The sequence below is a fragment of the Hyla sarda genome, chromosome 4 (assembly GCF_029499605.1).
Source record: "Hyla sarda isolate aHylSar1 chromosome 4, aHylSar1.hap1, whole genome shotgun sequence".
Classification (NCBI taxonomy): Eukaryota; Metazoa; Chordata; class Amphibia; order Anura; family Hylidae; genus Hyla; species Hyla sarda.
Genome location: NC_079192.1, coordinates 411,731,840 through 411,748,883, shown reverse-complemented (window position 1 = coordinate 411,748,883; position 17,044 = coordinate 411,731,840). Strand labels below are relative to the sequence as shown.

The 17,044-nt window shown below is 49.0% G+C and overlaps 2 protein-coding genes across 2 annotated transcripts in view; one reads left to right on the top strand and one right to left on the bottom strand.

The window, feature by feature from the left end:
• Positions 1 to 5,446, bottom strand: part of NUP205 (nucleoporin 205) — a gene marked incomplete in the record, with an annotated part of 67,529 nt that extends 62,083 nt beyond the window's left edge. Inside the window, 2 exon segments of the mRNA XM_056517717.1 lie at positions 3,973 to 4,115; positions 5,309 to 5,446. Of these exon segments, the coding sequence (XP_056373692.1) occupies positions 3,973 to 4,115; positions 5,309 to 5,336 (171 nt within the window).
• Positions 5,447 to 5,830: 384 nt separating this feature from the next.
• CNOT4 (CCR4-NOT transcription complex subunit 4) overlaps positions 5,831 to 17,044 on the top strand; it is a gene marked incomplete in the record, with an annotated part of 85,536 nt that continues 74,322 nt past the window's right edge. The window contains 1 exon segment of the mRNA XM_056517718.1: positions 5,831 to 6,430.

Genomic DNA, 17,044 nt, shown 5'->3' with positions numbered 1-17,044 from the left:
GCTTATACTCGAGTGAACTCCCCCACCCGCAGTGGTCTTCAACCTGCGGACTTCCAGAGGTTTCAAAACTACAACTCCCAGCAAGCCAGGGCAGCCATCGGCTGTCCGGGCTTGCTGGGAGTTGTAGTTTTGAAACCTCCGGAGGTCCGCAGGTTGAAGACCACTGCGGCCTTCAACATCATCCAGCCCCCTCTCACCCCCTTTAGTTCTGAGTACTCACCTCCGCTCGGCGCTGGTCCGGTCCTGCAGGGCTGTCCGGTAAGGAGGTGGTCCGGTGAGGAGGTGGTCCGGGCTGCTATCTTCACCGGGGAGGCCTCTTCTAAGCGCTTCGGGCCCGGCCTCAGAATAGTCACGTTGCCTTGACAACGACGCAGATACGTCGTTGTCAAGGCAACGGCTCTATTCCGGGCCGGAAGCGCGGAGAAGAGGCGCCCCCGGTGAAGATAGCAGCCCGGACCACCTCCTCACCGGACCACCTCCTTACCGGACAGCCCTGCAGGACCGGACCAGCGCCGAGCGGAGGTGAGTACTCAGAACTAAAGGGGGTGAGAGGGGGCTGGATGATGTTGAAGGCCGCAGTGGTCTTCAACCTGCGGACCTCCGGAGGTTTCAAAACTACAACTCCCAGCAAGCCCGGACAGCCGATGGCTGCCCGGGCTTGCTGGGAGTTGTAGTTTTGAAACCTCTGGAGGTCCGCATGTTGAAGGCCGCAGTGGTCTTCAACCTGCGGACCTCCGGAGGTTTCAAAACTACAACTCCCAGCAAGCCCGGACAGCCGATGGCTGCCCGGGCTTGCTGGGAGTTGTAGTTTTGAAACCTCTGGAGGTCCGCATGTTGAAGGCCGCAGTGGTCTTCAACCTGCGGACCTCCGGAGGTTTCAAAACTACAACTCCCAGCAAGCCCGGACAGCCGATGGCTGCCCGGGCTTGCTGGGAGTTGTAGTTTTGAAACCTCTGGAGGTCCGCAGGTTGAAGACCACTGAGGGCGAATGATGAGAAGAGGATGATGAAGGGGGGGGGGGGGTGTGGGATGATTACAAGGGGATGATGAAGGGGGGATGTGTGGGATGATAAGGGGATGTATGGGATGATGACAAGGGGATGATGAAGGGGGGATGTGTGGGATGATGACAAGGGGATGATGAAGGGGGGATGTGTGGGATAAGGGGATGTGTGGGATGATGACAAGGGGATGATGAAGGGGGGATGTGTGGGATAAGGGGATGTGTGGGATGATGACAAGGGGATGATGAAGGGGGGATGTGTGGGATGATGACAAGGGGATGATGAAGGGGGGATGTGTGGGATGATAAGGGGATGTGTGGGATGATGACAAGGGGATGATGAAGGGGGGATGTGTGGGATGATAAGGGGATGTGTGGGATGATGACAAGGGGATGATGAAGGGGGGATGTGTGGGATGATGACAAGGGGATGATGAGGATGTTAATGACGGGTCTGGATGATGACAGGGGGGGGATGAGGTATTTCCCACCCTAGGCTTATACTCGAGTCAATAACTTTTCCTGGGATTTTGGGTTGAAATTAGGGGTCTCGGCTTATACTCGGGTCGGCTTATACTCGAGTATATACGGTAATCCCAGCCCAGATTTTTCCTCCCCATGTGCATTACCTTACGTTTATCAGTGTTTAACCTCATCTGCCACTTTTCAGCCCAAACCTCCAACCTATCCATTTGTAACAGTGCTCTGTCCACTATTGTGTTATTTAGTTATCTACTATACACAGTAACCTGTCCTCTATTGTGTTTACCGCTTTACAGAGTTTAGTATCATCTGCAAAGATTGTTACTTTACTATTCCACCCCTCTACAAGATCATTAAAGGACATGTCCGGTGCTCACTTTTCTTATTGTAACCGTTCAGGGCTGCAAAACAAAAAAAAAGCTTTCTCTTACCTGCATACGCTCCCCCGGTACAGGTGTTCGGTCCCTGGGCTGTATTCTTCTTTCTTCCTGTTAGTCCGGCACATCACACGGAGCTTCAGCCCAACACTGGCCGAGGCGGGACATCGCTGCGGCCGGTGATAGGCTGAAGCTCCGTGTGACGTGCCGGGCTAACAGGAAGTAAGAAGAATACAGCCCGGGAACCGAACCCCGGTACTGAAGCACCAGGGGAGCCTAGGTAGGTAAGAGAAAATTTGTTTTCTTTTATTTTTCAGCCCGGAACGGATAAGAATAAGAAAAGTGAGCACTGGACATCTCCTTTAATGAATATATTAAATAGGACAGGACCCAAGACTGTCCCCTGTGGTCTCCACTAGTAACAGTCACCCAATCAGAATAAGTACCATTAATAACCACCCACTGTCTCCTATCGCTGAGCCAGTTACTTACCCACTTACACACATTCTCCCCCAGCCCCATCCTTCTCATTTTATGCACCAACCTTCTATGTGGCACCGTATCAAATGCTTTGGAAAAATCCAGATATACGACATCCAGCGATTCCTCCTGGTCCAGTCTGGAGCTCATCTGAGCTCAAGCTGATCAGATAAGTTTGACAGGACCGATCCCTCATAAAGCTGATATGGGGTCATACATTTATTTTTATCATGATATTCCAAAATAGCATCTCTTAGGAAACCCTCAAACAATTTACATACAACCGAGGTCAAACTAACAGGTCTATTATTCCCGGGGTCACCTTTGGTCCCCTTTTTAAATATTGACACCACATTTGCTATGCGCCAGTCCTGGGGAACAGTCCCTGTTACTAGAGTCCCTGAAAATTAAAAATAGGGGTCTGTCTATTACATTACTTAATTCCTTTAAAACTCGGGGGTGAATGCCATCTGGACCTGGTGATTTGTCCATTTTGATTTTTTGTAGGCGGCACTGTACTTCTTCCTGGGTTAGACAGGTGACCTGTACTTCTCCCTGGGTTAGACAGGTGACATGTACTTCTCCCTGGGTTAGACAGGTGACCTGTACTTCTTCCTGGGTTAGACATGTGACCTGTACTCCTCCCTGGGTTAGACAGGTGACCTGTAAAGGGGAGTTTGCCTTATCTCGCTGTATTTCACCTGGCATTTCATTTTCCTCGGTGAATACAGTGGAGAAGAATTTGTTTAGTATATTTGCTTTTTCCCCGATCCACGTTTATAATTTCTTCCTCATCATTTTTTAAAGGGCCAACACTTTCATTTTTAACCTTTTTGCTATTGATATTGTTAAAAAAACGTTTTGGGGTTAGTTTTACTCTCTTTGGCAATGAGTCTTTCTGTCTCTATTTTTGCGGGTTTTATCAGTTTTTTACATGTTTTACTTTTTTCTCTATAGCTTTTTAATGCTTCCTCACTGACATCCTCTTTTAGTAGTTTAAATGCTTTATTTTTGTCATTTATAGCCCCCTTAACATATTTATTCATCCATATTGGTTTTCTTTTATTCCTGACCCTTTTATTCATATAAAGGTATATACCTCTCACAGTGAGAATTTAAGATATTTTTAAAAGTCTCCCATTTAGTGTCAGTATTGTTCTTTTTGAGGACATTATCCCATTTTATATTGTTAAGGGCTTCTCCTGGTTGATCAAACTTTGCCTTCCTAAAGTTCATTGTTTTTGTGGCCCCTCGAGAGATTCCCTTATTGAAGAATAAGTTATAATGTATTATATTATGATCACTATTTCCCAGGTGTCCTTCTACTTGCACATTAGTTACTCTATCAGGTCTGTTGGTTAATATTAAGTCTAGTAGGGCGCCCCCTCTGGTCGGGCCCTGCACCATTTGGAACAGATAATTGTCTTTAGTTATAGTCAGAAACCTGTTTCCTTTATGAGATTCACAGGTCTCAGTCTCCCAGTTTATATATTATATTTAATTATTATGATGTCCTGATATCGGCACAGAGTGGGGACAGGAGATCGGCATTCTGGGAGGTGTCAGGAGCGGATAGTGACCCAATGGGTCCTTACTACACACAAAAGGTGTCACCTCATACACACTTACTGGGTTTTTAAACAGGGAGATGAAATCCGGTTTGTGCTTCTTCAGCAGCAGATCCAGAACATGTACGGCCTCCGGCTGCCTCTTCAAGAGCGCGTTCTCCACTGTGGTCAGGATGTCTTTGTATGGACCCCATAAGCTGGCACCTGGAACAGATTGGAACGTATATAGCTATATTACACAAATACTTCTGCTGGTGAGGTCACTGTGTATATACATTACTGATCCTGAGTTATATCCTGTATTATACTCCAGAGCTGTACTCACTATTCTGCTGGTGAGGTCACTGTGTACATACATTACATTACTTATCCTGTACTGATCCTGAGTTAAATCCTGTATTATACTCCAGAGCTGTACTCACTATTCTGCTGGTGAGGTCACTGTGTACATACATTACATTACTTATCCTGTACTGATCCTGAGTTATATCCTGTATTATACTCCAGAGCTGTACTCACTTTTCTGCTGGTGAGGTCACTGTGTATATACATTACTGATCCTGAGTTATATCCTGTATTATACTCCAGAGCTGTACTCACTATTCTGCTGGTGAGGTCACTGTGTACATACATTACATTACTTATCCTGTACTGATCCTGAGTTATATCCTGTATTATACTCCAGATCTGTACTCACTATTCTGCTGGTGGGGTCACTGTGTACATACATTACATTACTTATCCTGTACTGATCCTGAGTTATATCCTGTATTATACTCCAGATCTGTACTCACTATTCTGCTGGTGAGATCACTGTGTACATATATAACATTAATTATCCTGTACTGATCCTGAGTTATATCCTGTATTATACTCCAGAGCTGTACTCACTATTCTGCTGGTGAGATCACTGTGTACATACATTACATTACTTATCCTGTACTGATCCTGAGTTATATCCTGTATTATACTCCAGAGCTGTACTCACTATTCTGCTGGTGAGGTCACTGTGTACATACATTACATTACTTATCCTGTACTGATCCTGAGTTATATCCTGTATTATACTCCAGAGCTGTACTCACTATTCTGCTGGTGAGGTCACTGTGTACATACATTACATTACTTATCCTGTACTGATCCTGACTTATATCCTGTATTATACGCCTGCACTCACTATTCTTACAGTGCACTGTGTATGATGGGAGTTGTAGTCCTCCACAAGCCTCTAGCACATGTTTACTGTCATTCATGTGCGTCTCTTGCAGGGATTGATCCCAAAACACACACAAACGAGGTACCGCAGCCTCACGGACCGATCATCCATCCTTCACATAACAATTCTCTATCATGCACTAATACAGAATCAGAGCCTGGTATCTAAGATTCCAATTTACCTGAATTTACCGCCAACGGCGCCGCCATCTTGGCTGTGAACTTTCCAGTCGGCCCCCGCCTGCTCCCTTTAGGCTGCCCTCACCATCGCCTGTTTCTACGGCTTCACATAAAAAGACGAATTCCTTCACAAACCGATACCCGGCCCATATTTTCTGCTTCCTACTAGTGAATTATTATCGTCCTTACTGCGTTATATCGGGTTTGATTTGGATTCTGGGTTTCTGACAGAAAAGTGCGGAACGAAAGTAATTCTGGGAGTTGTAGTTTCATTTAGAATATGTTCCGTTATAAAAGGAAGTCAAAGAACTACGATTACCAAAAGCCACCTCTAGAGGGATGTTTACGTGCGTGACGCGTCGCCTTTCAAAAGGCTCGTCATGTGACAGCAGTGCGTTGGCTTCTGGGATATGTAGTGTGAATTTACATATTACTGCAAGTGGTGTAGCAACACGAAAACTACCTATCCCAGCAGTCATTGCTGCCACAGGTCCTAAAAAGGAAAAGGAAACTTTTAGGTCGGTTGTTTTAACATATTTAACGTTGAAAAAATATGCATGTCTGTTGTAAGGAAGGGGAATTTATTCTGGTTAAACGGTCGCCGGAGCTCGCGCATGGTTTCCTGGGATATGTAGTCCGTTTTGTGTATCAGGAGGGACAGTCGTGTCGTATGTATTCGTGCTAGAGCGGGATGTGTGTAGTAATATGGCTGCGGCTGTTTTATAATAATCCTGTCTAATATCCGCGCTGGAGGATGACTATGAGGAGATAGTGATCACCGGACTAGACCGGGGCTGCACTACACTTCCCGTCATTCTCCGCGCCGTATGCTTCGGCCTCGTTTTTCGCCTTGCTGACTTGGCGCATGCGCACGGCACTCACCCCCCCTCCCTCAGCTGCCAGAACAGTGTACCCCCCCCAATGTAAGATGGTGGCCGTCTGGTGGTGAAGATCCCCAGCACAGGAGCAGCCAGGCCCCGCGTATCTCCACCGCTCTCCCGCAGCCGGTCACACACGGATCGTACCCGCCGAGCTCCGGACACACTGAGGAGGAGGAGCCGCCCCCAGCGCCCGCCATTACCGACACGGGGTGAGCGGCCAGGCCGGCAGGAGGCGGTGCGAGGGTAAGAGGGGCAGCGGGGAGGACTATGACAGGGCCCGGCCTCCACGGCAACAACATGGCCTCCACACCCGGGGCCTACACCACCGCCCCCCCGGCCTCAGCCTCGACTAGGCCTCCCACCCCACGGTCCTCCCGCCCGCAGCCTCCACTAGGTGTCACTCCCCCACAACAGCCTCTACTAGGCCTCCCACCTCCTGTCAGCCTCCACTAGGTGTCACTCCCCACCAGGTCCTGTACCCAGCCTCTAGTGCTCCTCAGGCCCCGTACCCCAGCCTCTAGTGCTCCTCAGGCCCCGTACCCCCAGCCTCTAGTGCTCCTCAGGCCCCGTACCCCCAGCCTCTAGTGCTCCTCAGGCCCCGTACCCCCAGCCTCTAGTGCTCCTCAGGCCCCGTACCCCCAGCCTCTGGTGCTCCTCAGGCCCCGTACCCCCAGCCTCTGGTGCTCCTCAGGCCCCGTACCCCCAGCCTCTGGTGCTCCTCAGGCCCCGTACCCCCAGCCTCTGGTGCTCCTCAGGCCCCGTACCCCCAGCCTCTAGTGCTCCTCAGGCCCCGTACCCCCAGCCTCTAGGGCTCCTCAGGCCCCGTACCCCCAGCCTCTGGTGCTCCTCAGGCCCCGCACCCCCAGCCTCTAGTGCTCCTCAGGCCCCGTACCCCCAGCCTCTAGGGCTCCTCAGGCCCCGTACCCCCAGCCTCTAGGGCTCCTCAGGCCCCGTACCCCCAGCCTCTAGGGCTCCTCAGGCCCCGTACCCCCAGCCTCTAGGGCTCCTCAGGCCCCGTACCCCCAGCCTCTAGTGCTCCTCAGGCCCCGTACCCCCAGCCTCTAGTGCTCCTCAGGCCCCGTACCCCCAGCCTCTAGGGCTCCTCAGGCCCCGTACCCCCAGCCTCTAGGGCTCCTCAGGCCCCGTACCCCCAGCCTCTAGGGCTCCTCAGGCCCCGTACCCCCAGCCTCTAGGGCTCCTCAGGCCCCGTACCCCCCAGCCTCTAGGGCTCCTCAGGCCCCGTACCCCCAGCCTCTAGGGCTCCTCAGGCCCCGTACCCCCAGCCTCTAGGGCTCCTCAGGCCCCGTACCCCCAGCCTCTAGTGCTCCCCAGGCCCCGTACCCCCAGCCTCTAGTGCTCCCCAGGCCCCGTACCCCCAGCCTCTAGTGCTCCCCAGGCCCCGTACCCCCAGCCTCTAGTGCTCCCCAGGCCCCGTACCCCCAGCCTCTAGTGCTCCTCAGGCCCCGTACCCCCAGCCTCTAGTGCTCCTCAGGCCCCGTACCCCCAGCCTCTAGTGCTCCTCAGGCCCCGTACCCCAGCCTCTAGGGCTCCTCAGGCCCCGTACCCCCAGCCTCTGGTGCTCCTCAGGCCCCGTACCCCCAGCCTCTGGTGCTCCTCAGGCCCCGTACCCCCCAGCCTCTAGGGCTCCTCAGGCCCCGTACCCCCCAGCCTCTGGTGCTCCTCAGGCCCCGCACCCCCAGCCTCTAGTGCTCCTCAGGCCCCGTACCCCCAGCCTCTAGTGCTCCTCAGGCCCCGTACCCCCAGCCTCTAGGGCTCCTCAGGCCCCGTACCCCCAGCCTCTAGGGCTCCTCAGGCCCCGTACCCCCAGCCTCTAGGGCTCCTCAGGCCCCGTACCCCCAGCCTCTAGGGCTCCTCAGGCCCCGTACCCCCAGCCTCTAGGGCTCCTCAGGCCCCGTACCCCCAGCCTCTAGGGCTCCTCAGGCCCCGTACCCCCAGCCTCTAGGGCTCCTCAGGCCCCGTACCCCCAGCCTCTAGGGCTCCTCAGGCCCCGTACCCCCAGCCTCTAGTGCTCCTCAGGCCCCGTACCCCCAGCCTCTAGTGCTCCCCAGGCCCCGTACCCCCAGCCTCTAGTGCTCCCCAGGCCCCGTACCCCCAGCCTCTAGTGCTCCTCAGGCCCCGTACCCCCAGCCTCTAGGGCTCCTCAGGCCCCGTACCCCCAGCCTCTGGTGCTCCTCAGGCCCCGCACCCCCAGCCTGCTGGTGCTCCTCAGGCCCCGTACCCCCAGCCTCTGGTGCTCCTCAGGCCCCGCACCCCCCAGCCTCTGGTGCTCCTCAGGCCCCGCACCCCCAGCCTCTGGTGCTCCTCAGGCCCCGCACACCCCAGCCTCTGGTGCTCCTCAGGCCCCGTACCCCCAGCCTCTGGTGCTCCTCAGCCCCGCACCCCCAGCCTCTGGTGCTCCTCAGGCCCCGTACCCCCAGCCTCTGGTGCTCCTCAGGCCCCGCACCCCCAGCCTCTGGTGCTCCTCAGGCCCCGCACCCCCAGCCTCTGGTGCTCCTCAGGCCCCGTACCCCCAGCCTCTGGTGCTCCTCAGGCCCCGCACCCCCGCCTCTGGTGCTCCTCAGGCCCCGCACCCCCGGCCTCTGGTGCTCCTCAGGCCCCGCACCCCCGGCCTCTGGTGCTCCTCAGGCCCCGTACCCCCCGGCCTCTGGTGCTCCTCAGGCCCCGCACCCCCAGCCTCTGGTGCTCCTCAGGCCCCGCACCCCGGCCCTTCATTGGCTTTCAGACCCTCAGACTCTGGGGTTCATACCTTCAGCCTCAACTGGGTGTCCTTGCACCTCAATCCCCATTTGGCCTCATCCCTCCAGGCTACCTATCCCCTACCAGTCCTCCTACCCACAGCCTCCACTGGACCTCACCCCTATCCCCATGCCTCCACATTCCCTGAATCACCTACCTCCACTGATTCTCAGCCTTCATTGGGCTCTCAAACTCAGCCTCCACCAGGCATCCCAAACTTTACCGCTACACAGCCTCTCCTCCTGACATATACGGCCTCTCCTCCTGACATATACAGCCTCCTATACGGCCTCTCCTCCTGACATATACGGCTCCTATACGGCCTCTCCTCCTGACATATACAGCCTCCTATACAGCCTCTCCTCCTGACATATACGGCCTCTCCTCCTGACATATACAGCCTCCTATACGGCCTCTCCTCCTGACATATACGGCCTCTCCTCCTGACATATAGAGCCACCTATACGGCCTCTCCTCCTGACATATACAGCCTCCTATACAGCCTCTCCTCCTGACATATACGGCCTCTCCTCCTGACATATACAGCCTCCTATACGGCCTCTCCTCCTGACATATACGGCCTCTCCTCCTGACATATACAGCCTTCCTATAACGGCCTCTCCTCCTGACATATACGGCCTCCTATACGGCCTCTCCTCCTGACATATACGGCCTCCTATACGGCCTCTCCTCCTGACATATACGACCTCTCCTCCTGACATATACAGCCTCCTATACGGCCTCTCCTCCTGACATATACGGCCTCTCCTCCTGACATATACGGCCTCTCCTCCTGACATATACAGCCTCCTATACGGCCTCTCCTCCTGACGTACACGGCCTCCTATACGGCCTCTTCCACCTCCTGACGCGTACGGCCTCTTCCACCTCCTGACGCGTACGGCCTCTTCCACCTCCTGACGGCGTACGGCCTCTTCCACCTCCTGACGCGTACGGCCTCTTCCACCTCCTGACGCGTACGGCCTCTTCCCCTCCTGACGCGTACGGCCTCTTCCACCCTCCTGACGCGTACGGCCTCTTCCACCCTCCTGACGCGTACGGCCTCCTGGCTGTGATCCCCTGATGGGAGTGATTGTCCTCCTCCCTGTCCCTCGTTGAGGCTGTTCTGTCCTTACCCCCTGCCCTCTTTACCTCTCGGTGACTTTACAGTGGGTCTGTGGCTGTACGGGCATGCTGGGAGTTGTAGTTATTCTCCTACACGAAGTGATTACTTGTTTAGCGCGTCTGAGGTCTCTGGATTTTCTTTTTTCTGCCTTGAGCTGCAGTGTAAAGCATGGTGGAGACCGGATGAGGATCTCTGACTACTTTAGACCCCCCCCTGAGTCATTGGTCAGGGTCAGAGATGTTCTCCGCCTTTTGGTTACTTTGATTGTGATGCCATTTTATTCCAGAAACAGCGCCACTCTTGTGCTGTGGTCATGTATGGGTATTGCAGGCCAGATCCATTGAAGTGAATAGAGCTGTACTTTTTCGGGTGCTGTTTGTAAGAACTAATGTTTTTACTAATGCTCTTCGGCTGTTGCAAAACTACAACACCCAGCATGCCCTGACAGCCGAAGGCTGTCAGGGCATGCTGGGTGTTGTAGTTTTGCAACAGAAACAAATTGCTCTCTGTTATCAGCCGTCTGATTCTGTTATCAGCCGTCTGATTCACTGGAATGAATGGCAGGAAGTGTGGAGCAATCACTTCCCTTAGTGACTATCGTACATCGCCCTGCGGGGTGTGCGGCCCTTTAACCCTTCCTCCTCCGTAACGCTCGTCCCATTTATTTTTGGGACATAAGTGGAGACACATTACTGCAGACCTCGGCCTCCTCTTCTTGCAACTTTGCTTTAGAGGGGGGCGCCATTAAGCTTTGTGCCCACCCCATACTGATCTATGATAAGGGTCCGGAGTTTATTCCCCAATGCATAAATCAGCTTCTCGGAAAAGCTGGGTGATCAGCAACATGGTTAGAACCTCTATGGCAAATCCGCTTCAAAGTATAGTGATGCAGGGAAAGCTGGATGACCTGAAATATAAAAGACCCCCCCCCCCCCCCCCCCAAGGGCAAATCTGCATTGTGGTGTTAGTGATATGGGATTCTTGGAAAGCTTGGTGACCTGTAATATGAATAGACCACCCCCCTTATCGATGCAGGACATTTGGGAAAGTTGGGTGAAAAGCAAAGTGGCTAGACACCCTCAATGCTTCATTTTTAGTTGTTTTGTGATTCCAGACCCTGGGAAAGCTGGGTGGCAAATAAGACACAACTGAAATTTTTTCATAGCTAAGTATTTATGCTGGACTCTGGGAAAGCTAGGTGACCTGTTTCATGAATAGACCCCCTTTAATGACAAATCTGCTTTGTGGTTTTAGTGATGCAGGATTCTTGCAAAGCTGGGTGACCTGTAATGTGAGTAGACCACTACCCTCCTCTCCATGGCTAATCTGCTTTGTGGTTTTGTTATACAGGATTCTAGGAAAGCTGGGTGACCTGTAATATGAATAGACCCACTCCCTCCTCTCCATGGTTAATCTGCTTTGTGGTTTTAGTGATGCAGGATTCTTGGCAAAGCTGAGTGACAAGCAAAATGGTTTCTATTAGTGCTATCACCTACCTTTTCCAGTGTTTGTGTATTGATGCAGTACATAGGGAAAGCTGGGTGACAAGCAAAATGGCTAGTCACCCTCAATGCTACATCTTAGTTGTGTTGTGATTCCTGACCCTGGGAAAGCTGGGTTGCAAGACACAACTGAAAAACTCCATAGTTAAGTATTTATGCAGGACTCTGGGAAAGCTAGGTGACCTGTTTCATTAGTAGACCCCTTTCATGACAAATGTGCATCGTGTTGTAGTCATACAGGATTCTTGCAAAAGTGGTTACTATTAGTGGTTACCTTCCTTTTCCCGGACTAGAGAAAAGCAAATCTGAGTAGTTGTGGGTCTTTGGGAAAGGTGGGTGACGAGCAAAATGGCTTGACCTCCTCAATGCTACATCTAAGCAGTTGTGTTGTGATTTGAGACTCTGGGAAAGCTGGGTGGAAAAAAGACACCTAAAAGACCTCTCCATAGCTATTGATGTAGGACTCTGGGAAAGCTGGGTGACAGTCAAAATGGATACCATTACAGAGAGGATCATGTGCCTTTTCCTAGAGTCCAGAATAGTAAATCTGCTTAGTGGTGTAGCATTGCAGGACCCTGGGAAAGCTTGATAATAAGAGTTGGCTAGAACCTTTATGACTAATCTGCATTGTGGTGCAGGGCCCTGGGAAAGCTAGATGTAAAGTGATATTAATGAGTATCATGTGTGTTTTGTTTTCCCTCAAAATAGTAAATCTTCATCATGTAGTGATATGACCCTGGGAAAGCTGAGTGATGGGCAACGTGGCTAGACCCCTGAATCGCAAATCTGTATAGTTTCATGGTAATGCTGGATTCTGGGAAAGCTGATGACCAGTCATATGGTTAGACCCCTCAATTTCAAATCTGTATAGCTGTGTAGTAATACAGGACCTTGGGAAAGCTGGGTGTCAAGCAGTATGACTCTTGTTGTTTGACACCCCACGACTGTAGATTTGCTATACATGGGAATCGTATTCAGGTGTCTGCTTTTATATGACTCTTATTAGACATCTATATGGCAAATCTGCATAGTGAAGTATTAATGCAGGACTCTGGGAAAGCTGGGTGATAAGCAACATGGCAAGAGCCTTCATGGAAAATCTGCTTAGTGGTGTAGTGAGGCAGAACTTTGGGGAAAGCTGGGTGAAAAGCAATATGTCTAGGCTTCTGAATGGCAAACTGTTGTCATATGGTAATTCAGGACTCTTGGAAAGCTGGACAGCAAATAGCATGGCGGGACCTGTAAATGGCAAGTCTGCATAGTAATGTATCAATGCTGGGTGATAAGCGTCATGAATAAACTCTCAATGGCAAATATGCATTGTGTTTTAGCCGTGCAGGGCTCTGGGAAAGATGAGGGACTTGTAATATGGAAAGACCCCTCAATGGCAAATATGCATTGTGTTGTAGTGATGCAGAACCCTGGAAAAGGTGTGTGACAGACAACATAGATGGACCTCTCAATGGCAAACCTGCATAGTTGTGTAGCGATGCAGGACTTAGGGAAAGCTGGGTGAAAATAAACACAGACTTCCGTATTGCAAATATGTTTAGTTGAATTGTAATGGAGGATCCTGGGAAAGCTTGGTGGCAGATAACAAAGATTCACCATTGAATGGCAAAGTTGCGTAATTAAGTATTCAGGATTCTGGGAAAGATGGGTGTCAAGTAATATGGATATTATTACTGGAGGTTTGGTCATTTGGTTTCTCCCAATTGGTAAATCCTAAGTTGTGTAGCATTTCAGGATCCTGGGAAAGCTGAGTGGCAAACAATATGGATAGACCCCTGAATGGCAAATCTGCATAGAAGTGTAGTGATTCTGTATCCTGGGAAAGTTTGATGACAAGAATTATAGCCGGCTTCTGAATCGGAAACCTGGTTGGTATTGTAGCAGGACTCTGGTTAAGCTGGGTGATAAGCAACATGGATAGACCTCACAATGATACATCTGCTTAGTTGTGTAGTGATGCAGGGCTCTAGGAAAGTTGAATGACCTGCAATATAGACATACTCTTCAATGGCAAATCTGTATTGTGTTATGATGCAGGGCCCTGGGAAAGTTGTGTGGCTAACACGGATAGACCCCTGAAAGGCAAATATTCATAATTGCGATGTGATGCTAGACTCTGGGAAAGTTTGGTGATAAGTAACATGGACAGACTACTGCAGGACTTGGGAAAGCTGAGTGACCGCCAGTTATGGCTTCTGTTACCAAAAAATCACTTGTCTTTTGCCAAATTCCTTAATAGCAAATCTGCCAAGTTGTGATGTGATGCCGGACTCTGGGAAAGCTGGATGGCAACCTGTTCAGTAAACTGCAATCCTTCCCCCCCCCCCCTTCTCTGGGAATGAAGAAGCATTTATATTGTATATCCAGAGTCTTGCATCCCTTGGACCCAGCTGCCTTTCAGGGGTTTGGGAAAGCTGGCATACAGTCTCAGCATAGACATTGGTGTCTGGCATGGAAGGTAGCAGAGCTGAGACGCTGCTTGTTCTTCCTCTGCAATCAGCGTAGCAGGAGGGATAAGCGGCGCCCAGAAGAAGGTCACATGACTCTTTCTGATCTTGCCCTTTAAGCAGTTGGTCAGATGGTCGCCCCGGCTCGTGGCCCGCGCTCTCGGCTCTGCTGTGCTGACTGTTAGTCAGGAAATCTTCATCCTGTGAATGTATGACACATACCGGAGCATTAGTCATGATCCTGCAGCACTGAGGATGACTACACGGTATACAGCGTCTCCTCAGCTATATACTCCGTATACTGCACAAGTCTGTCTGCAAGTAGAAGACGTATAAGAGATGTCTAGTGCAGTGGTATATAACTACTATATATCCTGATCACATAGAGATAGCAGCAGTATACAGATAGAGCTGGAGGGGAGGTGTATAACTACTATATATCCTGATCCTTATAGAGATAGCAGCAGTATACAGATAGAGCTGGAGGGGAGGTGTATAACTACTATATATCCTGATCTCATAGAGATAGCAGCAGTATATAGATAGAGCTGGAGGGGAGGTGTATAACTACTATATATCCTGATCTCATAGAGATAGCAGCAGTATACAGATAGAGCTGGAGGGGAGGTGTATAACTACTATATATCCTGATCTCATAGAGATAGCAGCAGTATACAGTAAGAGCCAGAGGAGAGGTTTATAACTACTATATATCCTTATCACATAGAGAGCAGCAGTATACAGATAGAGATGGAGAGGAGGAGTACAACTAAAATATATCCTGATCACATAGAGATAGCAGCAGTATACAGAGAGCTGGAGGGAAGGTGTATAACTACTATATATCCTTATCACATAGAGAGCAGCAGTATACAGATAGAGATGGAGGGGAGGAGTACAACTACTACTATATATCCTGGTCCCATAGAAATAGCAGCAGTATACTGATAGAGCTGGAGGGGAGGAGTATAACTACTATATATCCTGATCCCATAGAGATAGCAGCAGTATACAGATAGAGCTGGAGGGGAGGTGTATAACTGCTATATATCCTGATCCTATAGAGATAGCAGCAGTATACAGATAGAGCTGGAGGGGAGGTGTATAACTACTATATATCCTGATCCTATAGAGATAGCAGCAGTATACAGATAGAGCTGGAGAGGAGGAGTCTTGAAGATCGCAGGCGCAATGTGATAGGTGATGATGTCGTCCTGTAGTCTACAGAAGTCAGCTGACCTAGAACTGGCCACTTTCTCGGTCTATGTTGTGGCCCCAACCAGGGTGCCTCCAGCTGTTGCAAAACTACAACTCCCAGCATGCCCGGACAGCCGAAATTTGCAACAGTTGGAGGCACCCTGGTTGGGGAAACTCTGCCCTAACCTTTGCTCAGCATACAGCAGTGACCATATAGTTGTACCATCAGGACTCTCATGCTGTGGTCGGAGTTCCCCTTTACAGCCTTCATCCTGGGGTCGTTGCCCGTTCCCGGTAGAGACCTTTGCCCCGCGGCTCCCGGGATAATAGAGAACTGTGTTACAGGAAGACATTGAGTCATCCGCTGTTTATGGTCCTGACAGGACAGGATTTCATGTAAATAGTCTCCGCACTTGTTTCCTCATTAGGGACATGTCAGATACTTGTGCACGGACCGGGGTGGTGGCTGTGAAAGGGAACCCGTCGCGCCAAAGTTGCAGATGTATTTTATTTTTTTCAGCCGGTGTTAGCACTTTCTTAGAAGTTAGTGAGCACCGTGGACGTCCATTGTTATCATAGTGCGATCCAATGGGGAAGAGGCCGGACCGGGTAACCTACTTGTTTTGATTTGTCGCTTCAACGTGCCTGGTGAGGGGTTTAGTTTTGCAGCAGGTTGGAAACCACTGCCCCTATACACTTCAGACTGTGCTGTCTACTTTACTCCATTGTATTCGTAAAGGACAGTGTGGGGGTGTTGTTTAAAAAAATTTTTTTTTTAAATGATAAACGGTATATATATAAAATAAATTAATTAAAAAAAAAACATATATATATATATATATATATATATATAAATTAATAAAAAAATATATTAAAAAAATGATATACTGTGTGTGTGTATGTATGTGTATATATATATATATATATATATATATATATATATATATATATATAATAAATTAAAAAAAATATATATATAATAAATTAATAAAAAAATATATAAAAAAATGAATAGAAAACTTTATATATATATATGATATAAAGTTTTATATTCATTTTTTATATATATATATATATATTAATTTATTTTATTATATATATTTTTTAATTTATTTTATTAATATATATACTTTTTTTATTAATTTATTTTATATATATATATATATATATATATATATATATATAAATGTTTTTTTATTATATATAAATTGTATTTTATATTTAATATATTAATAAAAATGTATATATACACACACCCTTTATTTTTAATGTCAAGAATTGACTTTATTTTATTTTTTATTTTTTTTAATCGTATAACAACTATATATCCTGATCCCATAGAGATAGCAGCAGTATACAGATAGAGCTGGGGGGAGGAGTATAACTACTATATATCCTGATCCCATAGAGATAGCAGCAGTATACAGATAGAGCTGGGGGAAGGTGTATAACTACTATATATCCTGATCCCATAGAGATAGCAGCAGTATACAGATAGAGCTGGGGGGGAGGAGTATAACTACTATATATCCTGATACTTATAGAGATAGCAGCAGTATACAGATAGAGCTGGAGGGGAGGTGTATCACTACTATATATCCTGATTTTTTTTTAATGACAAGAATTTACTTTTATTTTTTATTTTTTAAATCAACTGGTGCCAGAAAGTTAAACAGATTTGTAAATGACTTCTATTTAAAAAATTCTTTATCCTTCCAGTACTTTTAAGCAGCTGTATGCTACAGAGGGAATTCATTTCTTTTTTTTTCTTTTTTGTCTTGTCCACAGTGCTCTCTGCTGACACCTGATGCCCGTA